The sequence below is a fragment of the Chaetodon trifascialis genome, chromosome 23, assembly GCF_039877785.1.
Source record: "Chaetodon trifascialis isolate fChaTrf1 chromosome 23, fChaTrf1.hap1, whole genome shotgun sequence".
Taxonomy (NCBI): Eukaryota; Metazoa; Chordata; class Actinopteri; order Chaetodontiformes; family Chaetodontidae; genus Chaetodon; species Chaetodon trifascialis.
Genome location: NC_092078.1, coordinates 8,270,254 through 8,287,241, shown reverse-complemented (window position 1 = coordinate 8,287,241; position 16,988 = coordinate 8,270,254). Strand labels below are relative to the sequence as shown.

General features: G+C 41.0%; 3 protein-coding genes across 4 annotated transcripts in view; 2 read left to right on the top strand and 1 right to left on the bottom strand.

The window, feature by feature from the left end:
* Positions 1–16,988, top strand: part of acadvl (acyl-CoA dehydrogenase very long chain) — a 35,502-nt gene that overhangs the window by 12,156 nt on the left and 6,358 nt on the right. The window contains exon 21 of one of the 2 annotated variants that reach the window (XM_070992719.1): positions 33–172. In XM_070992719.1, the coding sequence (XP_070848820.1) occupies positions 33–170 (138 nt within the window). In that variant the 3' untranslated portion in view covers positions 171–172. Of the gene's footprint in view, positions 1–32; positions 2,728–16,988 lie in introns of those variants that run through there. The other variant, XM_070992718.1, reaches the window with a different exon arrangement.
* On the bottom strand, positions 2,722–7,183 carry LOC139351062 (odorant receptor 131-2). The gene is made up of 2 exons (XM_070992720.1): positions 6,091–7,183; positions 2,722–3,665 (listed from the first exon to the last, which is right to left on the bottom strand). The coding sequence occupies exons 1-2, from the start codon at positions 7,038–7,040 to the stop codon at positions 3,527–3,529; spliced, it is 1,089 nt and encodes a 362-aa protein (XP_070848821.1). The 5' UTR covers positions 7,041–7,183; the 3' UTR covers positions 2,722–3,526.
* On the top strand, positions 9,780–16,290 carry ponzr1 (plac8 onzin related protein 1). Its single transcript, XM_070993551.1, has 4 exons — positions 9,780–9,876; positions 11,895–12,005; positions 13,409–13,554; positions 14,373–16,290. The coding sequence occupies exons 2-4, from the start codon at positions 11,897–11,899 to the stop codon at positions 14,508–14,510; spliced, it is 393 nt and encodes a 130-aa protein (XP_070849652.1). The 5' UTR covers positions 9,780–9,876; positions 11,895–11,896; the 3' UTR covers positions 14,511–16,290.

Genomic DNA, 16,988 nt, shown 5'->3' with positions numbered 1-16,988 from the left:
GTTCTTGATTTAACGCTCCCTTCGCTCCTCAGGCCCACGAGAGGGTCATGGCAGACATCAAGACCCTGCGCTCCAGCGAGTCCAGGCAGCTCTTCAAGAACATGCGGGCCATCTCTACAGCCGTGGTGGAGACCGGAGGCGTGGTGTCCTCTCACCCTCTGGGTTTCTAAACGCACCACGCTTCCCCCATCTTCATGTCTGTTTGGGCCCCCCCCCCCACACACACACACAAACACACACACACACACTCCTTTGCATCTGTAACCAGGTTCTCGGTCATGAATGCTCAGTCCTGTCAGGCTTTTATCAGTTTTATCATCGCTCCATCGCACGTTGCTGCACTTTTATCTGCTTTGTGTAATTGAGCTTTGCTTTCATCTGACATCCTGGGGCTGAATGATTCATAGCTATTACATAGAAATCACAATTTAAAACCATTGTTACGTCGTTCCTTAGAGCGTAATCTCGATTGTAAAAAAAACGCTGCAGTCTTTGTGAGCCTGTTTTTCAGTCACTTATTTATTTAATTCCAACTCAGGACCCCCCCCAGAATGTGGACTGGGGGTCTCCGTTTGAGCTGGAGTTTTACTCTGTAAGAAAAAAAATCACAATATTCCTACAAATCATTCAGCCCTTCCACCACATCCATGTAAAACAGCTGATGACTGTCTCGAACGTGTACATGGAGCTTTTACTTTATCTCAGCCTTCAGGACTGTAGCCAACTGAATGATCCCATCATTTAATGTTTTAAAACATTAAGGAAATAAATGCGACTTCAATGCAACTTTGAGATAGGAGGCCAGTTAACGGAGGAAGCCTTGAACTCATCTGTTCAAAGAGATTTATACTCGAAGGTATTTTGAATGGCAGTTTTATTCCTCTGGGTTGTACACGGATCTACATTGTGATCAAATGTATATAACGGTGTGATGTGTATGTACTTATATGCCTTTCTGCATGTTTATTAAGCTCACTCGGTGCTCATCACGGAAACATTAATGTCTGAACCTTTGCCTTAGAAACTGGTGCACAGATGTTGATTGAAGTTCCTGTTGAGTCAAAACAGAGCTTTCACACGGTTTCTGAAAAAATACGTGCAGGTCACCTTTACTCTGCTAATGGCCGTCACATGAACCTCTAAAGTGCAGCCGTGTGCTTTCTCAGCTAAAGGTAGCAGGCATCATTAACTGTAATAGTAGAACATTAACCATCCGTCTGCATACCTGGTTTTAAGAGATCTGTCAGAAACAATTTCTTGTACAATAAAAATACTTGACCTGCTGAATCAGTGTGTTCATAAAACCTAAATCTGCACATTCTTGCCTTCCCATTAACTTGTATTGCGACACACAGTGCTGTTTTTTTTTTTTTTTAATTCTGAACAGATTCGATCACATGCCTTTACAAAGAAAAACATGTTATCTAAAAATACATCTGACCAATGTGTCAGATTATTGTCTCAGCTGTCGTGGTGCTTGTGCAGATGTACTTTGAGCCTTTTGGCTTATCAGTGCATCAGGATTAATAAAGCTCTCTGTTCATCTATGCATTGATATGTCTCAGCTTGTACAAGTGAGAGAGATGAACGTCTATATAGGTTCTATTTATTCTGCCTTTAAACATAGATTTGTTACGCCTGAGTAGAGTTACAGTACAGCTGTTGCCTCCAAATTTGAGTGTGGCATTTAATGCACCAAACTACGCTGATTTTATTTCTGGTTTCTTCTTCTTTTGTAACCTTGAAAAAGAAAATGCTGAAGCTCAGCAAAAAAACAAACAAGCTGAAAAAAAAAGAAAAACACTTGAAGCATTAATTTGCCTGGGAAACTCACTTCCTATTCTGTTGTATTCATACAGCTCTGCTTTCACTTCTGCAGCTGAAGGCTCTTTCAGGGCAGATGGCTGCCGGTGCCGTGGTGCTGCTGTGAGGTAAAAACAGGAACCCCTTCCTGCCCTCAGATACATAACTGACTTGACTAGTGTCTCTGCTGTGGGTGCCAGACTGAGACAAAGAGGGCTGTGCCGGCACTTCAGGAGCTCTGCGGTTAAAGTGTTAGAATTTCCCCGACATGCCCGAGTTTGTCTGACTAAAAGTTAAACTGAGGAGCTCAGCAGTGACTGACACAGGTCGACCAAAGTGACAGTCGCCCTTTGTAGACAATGCCTAATAATTATACCATTTTCTTTTTTAATGTCATTGCACAGAGTTGGATGGATGATAAAATGGTCAACAGTAACACTCATGGATGTTGAACGTGAAGCTAAAGCCAGGATACAATTAGCTTAGCAAATGGAAGCTAGCAAACTAGACTAACTAGAAACTAGCATGCAAAATCTTCCCACCAGCATCGCTAAAGCTAACCAATAACACATTTTATCTGTGTTTATGTGACAATGGCAATTTTTGAGATTAGCAAGCTTTAGATGTGCTAGTAAAGTTTTTTTTAAAAAAAACATTTGGACGGACTAGCTGTTTACCGCCTCTTTAAGCTAAGCTAACAGCTTCCGTTAGCTTGTCCACAGCCAAAATTACAAATATCAATACCAATGTTGATACTTTATATTATCAAAAGCAGCTGATGTAATTTATGAGATGAATGCATTATTATTGGGCTTTGTCTGAATATATTTAATTATGATAATTTGCCAAACATTAGCCACTTTTTCTTTGTATAACTTAATTACGTTTATGATGAAGTGGGAAAAAAAATAAACTCTTGTGGGTAATTACAAATGTTTATTGTGTAAATTTTATGCACTAATGAAATGATGGGTGCACATTCATGGGCCAAATATAAATCCAATTTTCTTGGTATCAGTCCTGTTATCACTCGTATTGACACTCAAAACAAGACTTTGGCCATTCGTCCGCCTGCATGTCACATATGTAACGGACAAATAGGAGAGATCTATCGTATGTAGAAAGCTGAGCACACTTCTCAAAACTATTACTAAAGCTGATCAGCAGACGACAAATATTTACTAAAAGGTTACTTATTGTCAAGTCTTCATATATCTGCAAGGTGCTGCAAATATTCAAGTGCATTATTAAATTCACAGTTTTTAATATCCACAAGGTTAAGCGCATATGGGAACAACATTCACCACACTGAATGCTTAAATATATCCACCACCCCAGCCATTTTAATCCCGAATTCTGCAGGGCTGTCTGTAGCAGAGGTCAGAGAAGTGGGCTTGAATCCCTGAGCCACCTGGGAAAATTGATAATAAGGGAACTGCCCACTTCTTCTGAAACCATACTGTTCTTGGCTGGTATCCACGGGGCAGCTCCAGTGTGTGCCTCCCTGACAAAAGGTCAAGAATAAAGCAAAATATAAACATGCCGATGTCCTGCCAGTGATGCACATCCAGGTATGAAATGAAGAACAAACCCTGGTAGATCTGGATTTTCATGTTCGAGGTGTTTTCCTTTAGTTCCTTTTAGGCCTCAGCTGAGATCACCCGCCACTTATCCACATGTTCCTTTGGCGTTCGGGATCCCGACAGTGACCCACTTTTCCTCGTCAGGCATTGTCCGTATCGCCTTGGCATGAGTCGAAGTCATGTGAGGAACTTATGACTGACATCGGTCTTGTTTCCTCTGCCTCTGGGGTTTGCGGGGCCTCCAGGGAGATGATTGTCTGAGCTGTCAGTGTTCGCTCCCTGAGGGGGAAAAAGAGAGTAAGAAGAGCCTGAAATAACACTTTAGGTTCAGCAGTGAACTCATGCTGTTTCTGTGCAACACGCTTAAGTTTGCGAAACCCTTATAAGGCAAGTATCTTATGATCTGCTGCAGTTTCATGCAGAAATCCTAAAGCCACGTCCATTTGAATTACTCATTTCGTCAGTAGTAAAAATAGTCACTCTAACACTGAACCTTATGCAAATCAGTTTGTTTCACACGTTCATTTCAACAGAGTGACTAATCTTACCATTAATCATCAATCCTTAACAGGATTCACATTTCATTTAAGATGCTGCCTTCAGAGCTTTTTGCAACGTTTCACATGACCTGGTTGCAACTTTCTGGTTATTAAATGTATACTTTTTTACTGAGGGATCAGCCACTTAAGTCAATGCTGATAAATACTGTGTTAAGTAACAGTTAAATAAGGCAGCAGTGAATATGAAGTGAATGTGGGTCACAAGCTCTTAGGGAGATCTACTGAGGTGTCTGCACTAAAATTTCATAATTGCGAATTTTAGCATTCAAATTTTGTTTTTTGATTAAAAGGTACAACCAGCAGTCGGTTAGCTTATCTTAGCATAAAGACCAAAAACATTGGAAACAGCTCGCCTGGCTGTGCCTAACAGTCACAAAATCCACCTAGCTCCTCTGATGCTCACTCATTTGTGTTAATCAGTGAGCTTCAGAGGCATTTATTCTGTCTCGTTTATGTTATCTATACAGAGACTCCAGAAAGTCACTGCTCCCAGCCATGAAACAATCCAGCGCATAACCTCCTCTAAAATCTTAAATTGTTGTTTTTACACTTTGTGCTTTGTACATCTTAATCAAACGAGACATAACAGGTTAATTAGTCAGCTTTAGATGTGCGGGTAGATTTTGTTACCTTTGGACAAAGCCAGGCTAGCTGTTTCCCCCTGTTACAGGTATTCATGCTAAGCTATGCTAACCTTGGACCGGTGGTAGCCTTACATGTAGACGTTTCATGTGACTTCATGTGAAATTTCAATTGAGCTAATTTTTTCCCACTTGTAATACTTTTCATTATGCAGAACCCCACATGCATAAATCTGCAAAATTTCAAGTGCTGGCTTGGTTAATTAGGCCAAGGGTAAAAAAATCTCTTATACATGACTAATAAACATATTGGAGATGACTAACTTTCACTGATGGAGTATCACCAGGTGACACACTCATGCCATGAAGTCGTCCTTATTCATAACTTCATAGTTACAGATTACATGATTCATAAAGTGAGAAACTCGTGAGCATTTGCTAATGACTGGACTTTTCATGCTGTGAAAGTACTTAGTGTCGCTTGCTCCTTCCCTGCACGTCTCACTCTCTCTTTCGCACGTCACCTTCATGCTGGTTTTTCTTGTATATATTTATGTCTTAACTGATGCTAATAGAGTCTATTGTAAATGTGGTACAGAAAAGTCCTTACAAGTACACTTTAACTTTTGTGCTCATTTTAAAGTATGTGTGACATGTACTTTGACAAAGTGTACTTCTAAATAGTTATCATTAAGTTCTACTTAAATGTATTAAAAATATGCTTAGAATGGTATTTCAAAGCACTTAAAATAAAAGAAAATAAATAAAAAGTGTACTTAATTACAAATACTTGTAACAGAAATAATGTGTACTTATGAATAGGGTACTTATTTTCAAGTCCTAGTAGTGCACTATTAGCATGTTTACTTAAAGTTTACTTTCATTTCACTTCATTTGTAGTATATTTAAGGATATTTCCAACACACTGGCGATATAATACAATTGTGCTGCAAGTGTGTTTTGAATGCTCAAGAATCCTGATTTTCACTGGTGTACTTCAGTACACTTAAAGTTCGTGAAAAGCCAATTTAGCATACTATTTATACTTCAAGTATACTCGAGTGGTACTCAAAGACTACTTTTCAGTTTGTATTTTATTAAACATTATTGGTTAGTAGTATTTGTTGAGTATTTTCAGGATTCAATATATGTTCACTTAATGTAAAGTATTTCTTGTTATTATACCTTATTGTACATGTAGACTTAACTGGCATGTGTGGGGCCCATGTTTTTGTTTGGAGGCGCCCCCTATGGGTTATCCTATGTAATGGACCCCATGTGTGCCACTCACGGCTGGTTTATCATTGAGACTGATTGTGTTTGTCACACCCTGATGAAGCGAGGACCAGCATCGGTCTGTTTGTCACCAAGGATGCTTGAAGAATAAATTAATAGTATCACTTAAACTGAAGTAGAGCCTTGGTTTCTGGATGCCTGCACTATTTATAACCAAGCAAGGCTTCCTGGATCTTGTAATGACAAGCAAACTGGCAACCCAACAGTTTCTCTCACTAGTAAGTCATTAGTTACAAGTTTGTAATGGGTGCATCCAGTGGGGCATACCGTGCATGGTGGTGGCTGTGTGTCCAGTTGACGTGCACAGTCCAGCCGAGGACACTCTTTAAGTATCGGGAACAGCAGGGGAACCTGTGACTCAACTGCTCCAGAAGTTCCTCTTTGCGCAAGCCGTACACAACCGGCGCAACGCACTGCGCCAAGCTGAAGAAAGCGAAGACAACCACGCCTGACAGCTCTTTAGTCTCTGGCTTAATGAGCCCCCGTTTGTACAGCATCGTCAGCACGAAGTTCACAAAGTTAGGCAGGATGAACACCGCCAGCTGGCTGCCGTGCAGGGCGATAGTCCTGCAGCCGGCCCGGTTGCGCCGATTCAGCACCCCTAACCGCCGCCCCTCCATCAGTATCCTCACGTAGCTGTACAGGATGAGCAGCGTGCACAGACCTATGAACAGCACCTTCTGCAGTTCGCCTTTCTTCAGCTGCTCCGGCCCGCACTCCCCGTCATAGTCGGCCCTGGGGTTTTGGGAGTCCGGGGGCAGGAGCACACTGAGGGGAATAACCAGAGCCACGAGCCAGGTGAGCACACCCAGCAGCCAGGGCCAGTACCCGGGGGTGCATTTGGAGGTGTAGCGCATCGGGTGGCACACGGCGCAGTAGCGGTCCAAAGCCATCGCCGTGAGCGTGAGGAGGGTGTTGGAGGCGCTGCTGATCAGGATGGTGATCATGGCCAGGCAGGCGGAGCTGCCCGGCCGTGCGCCCAGGTGGATCTGGTAGTAGAAGACGCTGCTCATCCCCAGGTAAACCAGGGCGGACAGAAGCAGGTGGAACACCAGCACGAAGCGGGCATGGCTCCGGAGATGCTCCACGCGAAGGATGGTGGAGTTGATGATGATGTTGAAGAAAAGCAGCACCGAGAAGGACACGGTGGACACGTAGAAGCGCACGCAGGTGTAGTCCCTCACCTCTGTCAACCACGAGGTGTTATTTGCTGACATCGTTCCTCAGCTGGGTTTGGATGGATTTATAGCATGATGATGATGATGATGATGATGATGATGATGATGATAGCAGTGGAGCTGATGGGACAGAAAGCTTGTTGGCTGCATGATCCTCCCTCACTGCTCCTCCACTGACGAATGACTCAATATGATCAAACGCACACTTCTCTCTCTCTCTTTCTCTCTTTCTCTCTCTCTCTCTCTCTCTCTCTTACACACACACACACACACACACACACACACACACACACACACACACACACACACACACACACACACACACACACACACACACACACACACACGATGTAGGTCCCACACCATTGCTCTTGAGCCTCTAACTTTACTGTTTAACTACAGTCAGCTAAATAATTGGTTTGGATTTTCTTATTTTGTCTCGGAATGAAAAGGAAATAGTTTTTTTTTCTTTCTTCAAAGCAGTAGCAAAATGAATCCTGAAAAACCATCCATCCATCCATTATCTATACCGCCTATCCCTTTCGGGGTTGCGGGGGGCTGGAGCCTATCCCAGCTACAATGGGTGAGAGGCGGGGTACACCCTGAACCGGTCGCCAGCCGATTGCAGGGCCACATTCAAGGACAAACAAACATTCACACTCACAATCACACCTACGGACAATTTAGAGTCATCAATTAACCTAATGAACATGTTTTTGGTCTGTGGGAGGAAGCCGGAGTACCCGGAGAGAATCCTGAAACACCTTATAGGTTAAATCGCCACAGTTTTTACACGTCATGTTTAGTTGAATTCAAAGTGGACTAGTGGACTGTCTCCTCTCTGAAACTGCTCTGTGCCATCTAAACTCACCCATGGTGCAGAAACAGGATGCATGGTAGCTGTTAGATGTTTCACTTTGATGCCACCCTCCTCTGAGATACACTGTCCTCATCAGGCTGAATGAATATATTCATTTGTATGGCTTTTCCTCTGACCCTCTGTATGAATGCTGTGCTGCCTCTTCTGTGTTTATGCCCTGTCCTCCTTCCTTATGCATGTATTGTTCATCAGTATTTGTGTACGTTGTCATATTTCTTTGGCTGATCGATTTTGTGTGGCTTGTCTTCCAGGTCTCCAAGGTGATACTCAGGTGACATCTGTTGCATGTCTGTCCATCCTGGGAAATGGACCCTCCTCTGTGGCTCTTCCTGAGGTTTCTTCCATCGAAAGTTTTATTTTTTATTTTGGTACAAAATGGCAAGTTTTTGATAAAATATAAAAAATCTCAAATAGATCACCAGTAGACTGTATAACAGAAGTCTTCTTTTAGATGATCCACCAGTGCATAATGAGAGCTTCACATACTGAGTGAGATATTGTTGCTCACTTAAAATGTACATATATCGCTCAGAAATAGACATCGACTCCTGCCTACTTATTCCTGAGCCCATTACGCCACCTAGAGTACACAGCAGGTACTATAACAAGAATATCTATTTAACAGATATTAGTGATATGTCGGTCGCGAGCTAAACGGCTGATACCGGAGGTAATTGTACTTATCGTGGCTAACGTGCTAACTTTTCCCATTATTTATCGCGCCTTGTCGTACAGCAAAGTCGGAGTGAACCACCAGAGTTTGTATTTGTATAAAGTTTAAGGAAACTTCCGGAATGTTTCACCACGGACGCATCTCCTGTTAAACCTGTCAGAATAGACTCTGTGCTGCTTTCTTTATTTGAAAACGTCTGGAATCTGAGTCATCTGTTGTTCTGCGAAGCTAATGGAGCTAATTTAGCTTGATAGCTGGAAACAGACGGACTTGAACGTAGCAGCACATCAGAGTGAGCCAACAGTTTTAACGGAGTGTGTCTGGAGGAAAAGTTGCTGTGAATCAGTAAAAATGTCTAAAGTCCAAACGCTGCGAGCTTCAGTCGAGCAGCGACTTCGTTTGAAAGAACGACAGCAGAGTACGAAGAGGAACTTTGCGTCTCACATTACATACTCCGATACAGTAGGTGGCGCAGTGCACCGTGTTCAGTCGGCTCTTTTCAGTGAACGATCGGAGCCGGCTAGACTTACCGACGCAGCGCGCGCGCACACACACACATACGCGCGCGCGCGCCGACATTCCCATCACAAACAGATATAAATATAGCTCCAGTAATTCTGGATACTTGTTATGAGAAATTTCACAGTGCGCCAATAATGATGGGGGTCTTCAATTAATTAAATAGATATCTATATACTGAATGCTGTTCACATCAACAATAAAAAATAAAAATAAAACACATGCAGAACCATAAAAGGTAGACTTCAATTTAATATTCAATTGAGAGACTATTTAGGTTAGCTACTGTGCTTAAAATCCCCTTCACATGATCCCTCTCCCACTACTTACTGACAGTTTGTTCGCAGATGCAATTCGACGGCATGTCAGACAGTACGTGAATGCAGCGACCTTCATTGAGCCCCACAATGCAGTTTAATTTCAGGCGTAATGAAACAGATGTGCTTCATTTCTAATTTCTTCTCATGCGTGTTTCTTTAATTGTGATACCAGTTCGGCAACCATTCTTTGTGCTTAATGATCTAATATAGAGGTATGCATGTATTTAGAGGTAATGCCTCTATTGTATTTTATCATTTGTATGTTCAATTTAATCTTATTTGTATAATTTGTATGTAATAAATAGACCGTTGTGCACTGTCTCTCTTGCTTCCTGCTCATGGTGGCGTTGGTTGAGGGCAGAGGGGGCAGGCTGTTTCTTGAGAAACAGAAACATCAGCAGAGCCCACACTTTCCCTCTTCACATCCGTTGAGTGACTTTACCGCTCTTTTGAGTTTTTCCATCTCACGGAATCAGACAAAAGGTAAGAAAAAGTTTGCATATTAGCATTAATAGTCTTTGGCTGATGTCAAACCTCCGTATTACCCATGATAACAACTAATTTATCTCACTTCTTAGAACTGTACTGTTCTAATTGGTTTGTCTTATTGTTGCTAATTCACTTGGTAATTACATCAATAAAAAGCAGATATAACAGCTCAAAAGTCAGAAAGAACAGGTTGCTGTGAGTTTATCCTGTTAATGTGCTTAATAAGTTAATGTGAAAATCCTCAATGGCCAGTTTGCACCAGCATATTCACCATAACCTTCCTTTACTTAAGCTGAAAAAGAAAAAAACCATTACATGCAATTCCAATTAGTGCAGTGAGGTTATAAATAAGGAAAAGTTATTGAATGATATTTGACTGCTTTAGCTGTGTTTTCTTTTCACTAGAACAATGGCAACCTGCTTCCTGCATCATGGTATTTAAAATAAGTTATGTTTTGACGCGCTATTTAAAAGTTTTTCACCAATTTCCTCTTAACTCCCAAGCTATTTAGCAAGCTAATGGGTCTTAACTAGCTAGGGTAGCTAACGTTATATAAATGTGCAATATGTTGAAGCCCGGTTTTTGTCAGGAATTCATAAACTTAGGACTGGGTTCAGTCTGTGAGGAAATAAGATGAGGGAAAATGCTAATGATATACTAGTGTATGACACAAACGTGTGACTTAAAAATGTTTTTCTAATACTGATGTCTAATACATCCATGATTGACAGCGCGAGCAGCTAACTGCTAGCCGAGGTGAGAAACACGTTAGCTAGTTAGGTGGCATGTGAAGGTCAGTCCACGATCATTTATGATTTTCCTACAGGATAAAATAAAACACAGAGGAGCCTAACACAAGGCTTAAACTGCGGTCAGGGTTCAGAAAATAAATGACATATAACATTTAATGCTGAAAATGTGTGTTTGAATCTTCAAGCTACTGCCGCACTTGGCAGAGCTAATGTTAGCCAAAGATGATCGCTAGGTGGTTAATGCTACATGCGTTAGCATTGGTGATAGCTAGTTTTAGATGGAATGGCATATAGCAGCCAATGTCGAGCACACTTTGTTTTGTGTAGTAAAAAAAATGTTTTGAGTCAAGTTTTATTGAGCTATATTCCAAGATGGAGGACTATCTAAGCATATGCATAGACTTATTTAACTCAAAATGATATTTCTGGTATTAGATATAGTTGACATTGTTTTGTTAGCTTACTAAAAGTCATTGTAAAGTAGCCTGTAGTTTTAAATATAAAATGTTCAGGTAAAGTACAAGGAAACCTGAACATTAGTGGTAGGCAATATGGATAAACTAATTTCTTTCAACTTCTATTGAGAAATTGGCGATGGATAAAATCACCATACAAGAAAGTAAATTTTAAAAGCTAGGTCTCATGGTGTGAATAGCCATTTTGTTCACACCTGCCAAATGTGTTTGTTGAACACCTCATTTTAAAACTATGGGTATTAATATACTGCAGTAAGCCTCCAGTCTTCTGGGAAGACCCCCCACAAGATTTAGTGGTGATCATAAAATACAGGGTTTATTTTGGATGTCACTGAGAGACGTGAAAGAAATGAGCATTTTGTGCTTGTGTTGTCTTTATGACTGCATTGCAAAAATCTAAAAATTCTGATTACTGGTCAAAGAGGACTGAGTGTGGAGATGCTGCTGCTTTAAATGCAGGACAACACACGGCACGAGTTGCCAGTCCATCACAAGGTGAGCTTTAATACCAGCACATTCACGGCTGCTCTGTTTAAAGGTTCTTCTTGAGTGTGTTCTTGTATAATGATAAAGATGTGATCATGAACATGCGGTATAGCGAACTGTGTGTGAATAACAGTAGGTCTTTCTCGTAGTTTAGCCAGAAAACATCTGGAGATACATGCTGTAGGAGCAACACCACATCCTATTGAACACCCTTGATCATAATGCAGTGATCCCTGTGTATGGAGCAGTCCTCTGTGCCCCTTCACAGTCTCCCCATTTCCATCTTGTATCCTCCAGGCATGGCTGTCCACCAGCAACCATCCCATGTGGTGACAACGGTGACCACCAACCAAAGCCCTGGGACGTGGAGTAGTGGCCTGTGCGATTGCTGCAATGATATGGGCACCTGTAAGTAAATCCAGCAAATGATGCTGTAAACCCAGGTTGTGTCATTCACCACAAATGTTGTTTTCAACTCACTGGATGCTCTTAAATGTTCCCCCATTGTTGTCCAGTTATACTCAGTGAGCCACTCTGAAATTTTGACATTAGTAAGTGGACTGCAGATCACTGGTTTCCCAGCTAAAAGTGCAGTATTGCATGACAAAGCAAAGTCAACACATCTTCACAAGCTTCACTACCAGTTGGAGTTTGCCTAGTTGTCCGAGAAAAGTAGACATTCAAATTTCCAATTTTCGGAGTACTTTGAGGACATAAAAGCTGATGCTTTAGGGTAATTCTTGATTTTGGAAACATAAAAATGTTTTTAAGATTTGAAAACCTCAGCTATTTTGATTTTTCACATCAGAAAAATTCATCAAGTATGAGCTTTTTTCCTTACTGTGGGACAGTAGAAAGACTGAGGAATTGAAAGCGGTTCTGAAACAATTTACTGTTTCACTTCTAAAGTTGGAAAACTCACAAGAGACAGGTTTCAAAAGGAATGGGTTAAACCAAAGCAGCAGAGGCGGAGATATCCTGACTTTTAGTCCTGAGTATGAGTCAAGCTTCAAAAATGTAATGACTGCATTCCCGACAGTTCAGCCAATAGCATCTTTCTCGTTAGTCCTCTCTTCTTGAAAGACATCATCATTGATACTCGGTGCTGCTTAACTCTGACAAATACCTTCTGTAATAAATTCGGTCTCCAAGCTGAGATACAAGGACACAGTTTGAATGCTGCCACTTTATTGGTGAAGACTGCTGGAAACCACTTAGGGCTGAATTAAAGGAAACTTTTTTGGGTTAACATTTTCAGTGACTGCTAATATTCATTCATTAAAAAGGATCAGATATCTATAAAGGAAGCTGAAAATGATTTATGATTAATGCATCAACAATACAGAGGTTTGCATGGCCTTATTAGCATTATTTTATCCTAATTTGCTGGATTGATTTAATGTATATACCTGGAGAAAATAAATAGCATGTATATAATTGCTACTCTGAATAGCACATATTTATTTCATTGTACCCCTCCAGCCCTCCCTCTTCTGAGAAAACCAAACCTACACCATCAGGGTTATTTTATCACCTGATAAAGCTCCTCCAGAGCCGTAGACAACTGCTGTCTTCACAGGATCGGTAGCACTTTGCGTTACCAGTGAACTCAATTTTCATCTGTGTGTGAAACTGGTCCAGTTCCTGTTAAAATACTGGAAGGTCAGTGCCACTGCGATGGCCACTGTGTTCTGGGAACTATCAATGACACTTGTGAGAAAGTTTTCAGCGCAATATTCAGTCGTGCTGAACGTTTACCTTGATGTTATGTCTTAATAAAGTAATTTTTTCTCCTCTCTTCTGCCCTCCAGGTTGCTGCGCTCTTTTCTGCTTCCCCTGCATGCAGTGTCAGACAGCCTCTAACCACGGCTGGTGCTTCTTAATGCCAATGATCGACGTCTGCTGTGTGGTGTCCTGCATGCTCCGCTCCTCCATTCGAGAGCGCTACAACATCCCTGTAAGACTGACTTAGGGAGGGTGGGGGGAGAGTGGGTGTCCCAAAAAAAAAACCTTTTTCTGATAAATTATGATTTTGGTTTGATTCTTAAAGAGGGTTTTTATTCTAAGGAGCATAACAAAGAGTGTGGTAGTTCAACGTGTGTCATTGTGTCGCAAGACAAGTTACTTGTTGAACACTTCGTCAGTTTTTCTGCCTAAATACAGTTACACAACAGTGGTTACTCTTAAGCCAACTGGTGTCATTTTGAGCAGGTATCATAGTAGAGGAATGAGTGAGTAAAGGTGGATCAATATAGCATTTTTCAAAATAAAAGTTACAGGGGGCTGCACAAGATAAGTTAAGATAAAACTTTATTGATCCCATCTTGGGAAACTTAACTTAACTCCAAATTAAGAGAGAAAACGCTCCGTTTAGTAAATCTGAGAGACTTTAAAGTGAAATAACATCAGGAACGTTAGAAAATGTCTATTTTATTACTTATGAAATAAGTAGTTTCCTCTCGATTTCAGTGTAAAATGCAAATAATATCCTGATTTAAGTGAATAGATCACTGTGTTGGACAAGCAGGCGCTTATTCCACAAAGCTAAGCTAAAGAATAAAACATGACAAGATGAGAATGTCGAGAAGATAAAGACAAAATGTAAGTTTTGATAAACAGCCTACAAGTGAAGCAACACATTATTGTGACACATTATTCTGCTGAAGGACCACTCGCTGCAGGGGAAGCTGCACCTGCAGCACAAACCCACAGAGCTTCATCACCGGACTGGGCCTGCTGAGGGTCACCGACCTCTCCCTCTTCTTCCTCCCGCAGGGCTCGTTCTGTGACGACTGCTGTAAGATACTTTGGTGTTACCAGTGCGTGTGGTGCCAGATGAATCGTGAGCTGAAGATCAGGGAAAACCAGTCGGGCGGCACCTCAGTGGTCTCCTCGCAGGTCGTCAGAGGATAGGAGACAAGCCTTCAGGTTGTGGGCTGGCATGATGACGCGTTTGCCAAATTTTCTAAGAGTTATTTATCTGAATGTTCTGACGATAAGCACAGACCAGAAAAGGTTAGTTCTGTTTGTATACCTTTGTTCATCGCATGTACTCCAACTTTCTTAGCACTGATCATTTATATGCGGCATAACAGTCATTCACTGTTAAAGCCATGTACTTTGAGCTGAATTTTAACACGTCATTAAAGTTTTTTCAGTTAACAAGCTCGTCTCACAATCCGATTCCTCGCATGAGTGGATGAAGAGAAAAACTTTCTGCATGTACACAATAGTATGGTATCTTAAAAGACTGCGTTCGACATTTCGCAACAAAACCAGCTTTTTTTCACTGAGGCTTGATCGTTTTACGCTTTGTCACTTCTGTCTTCTCTCTTGAAGCGAAAAGAATTCGAGAAACGGATCGTTGGTTTGTTCACGACTTGGCTGAGTCATTCCCCGGTGTGCTCACATCACACCAGATAAGAGATAATTTGTTAATGCTCACTTGTGCAACATGTTGGGTGCAACGTGAGTTTGCAAAATCATGATTAACAGGTCCAGTTTGCACTCTGTTTGACAGAATCTTATTCCCCAAAATGGAAATGATCGACTTGACAAAAAAATGTACTTGTCCGTGATGGTCACTGTATTCATACGTTGCTACTAATGAAGCTCGTCACTAAATTAGACCCAAACGAAGCAGAAAGAAAACCATCGGATGGATTGTTATGACATTTTGTACACACATTCATGTCCTCCCACAGGATGACTTGTAACGATCATGTGATCGTAGAGTCTTGTCATCTTTCAGCTGATTGCAGTTTCAGGTGTAGTTGCTATGGATAACGAGATTAAAACTTAAAATCTCTCTCTTCATGGCAGTGCTGATGGAGCTTGTTTCATGGCATCAGCAAAGCGGATTAATTAGAATTCGTCCCTGATTCAGTTTGCCATTGAAACGCTGAGGGGAGCTGCAGCTATAAAAGGGGGAGATTTTGCTTTGACAAACTGCAGATGTTTGTGCTGCCAGAATAAACATTTGGCCTTTGAGATTTTGGCTGAAAGCCTACATTCAATCCAGCGGTCTTCCAACTTATACAAAGCACTTCATGAGGCGAGTTGAGTGTTTTGGGTAAAACGGGGGAAAGCATTTCCTTTTTCCTGTTTATCATTGTTTCATGTCATTCATGTCACCGTTTTTGGTCCATGTTTGGGGACTGCTCAGTTCTACTGTACAAATTAGGATTCTGTTAAACTGACATACTTTGGGGTTTTTCAATTCTTCTTTTCTTAACCTGTGATCTCGATAAGCAGAGATCTGCACAGGAACAATGCGTCTGTCGTATAATGTAAATTTAAAAAACATTATCGCTAAATTACAGCCCGATAAAATAAAGTATGACTTTTAATAATGCTTTCAGTGCTGAAACCCTCAAAGTTTTTTAATGTCACATCCTTGTCATATTTGTATTTCATTGTTCTCATTTGGGTAAACAGTTTCTCCTTCTTGTTCCTCCCATTTCTTTTTCTAATCCAAACATGAGAAAGTAGGAAGTCTGGCAGTGAATGGAAAAGTGCACGCCAGAAACCTGGGTGTGTTACTTTACTCTGATCTTTCAGTTCCTCATTTTTTTTTCTATTCTATTTCTATTTTTTATTATAAAGTATATTGTTGCTGTGCATGTTGCCTCTGTTTTATTCTCTCCATCGGTGCAGTACCCGATGTTTGATCAAGTATCTTGGTTTTTGTAGTAAAAAAGTAAAAAAAAACAAAAAAAACATTTAGTATTTCCATTTCTGGACAGCCTCCTCTCCTTGAAGGACATCTTATCACATGCTCTAACCATGACCAGAGTCAGCTTCCTCTTCCTGAAAAATGAAATAAAAGGACAGACGGGGCTGGATGAGGTCAGGTGGATATATGTGTGTGTGTAAACTTAGCGCCCCCTGCAGGAGGAGCAGTTCGATCATAGTGATGTTACCTTCAGGTGCCTTCAGGAATATTGGAATGCTGATCGTATAAAAAAGAGGGAGGTCTGTCACTCATCATTTTGTTGTGTTTTTAAATGTCATTTTCACGTTTTATGAAGTCATACAGGAAATGAAACAGGACAGAAGTGTTTTTTTTTATTGAAAACAAAACAACAAAGCAGAATTATGCCAGGAAGATGAAAGAAATAGAGAAAATTGTATTTTTTACATTATATTATTTCCTTATTTGCAAGATTTTCAAAGTTTTACTAAAAGATTCCTATAGTGTGCATCTTAAATTAAAGCCATTAAAATCAATATTTGTATGTTGACAATGGATCAGATGACTGCTTGTTTATTTAATGGCTTACGTGAGAAGATGAGTCCACATGTAATTACCACCAAAGTCAGCAGTTCCCCTCAGCTCTACAGAGCTTTTTAGCCTCTTGTAGCTCATTGTTTTTTACTTCCTGCCCAGCC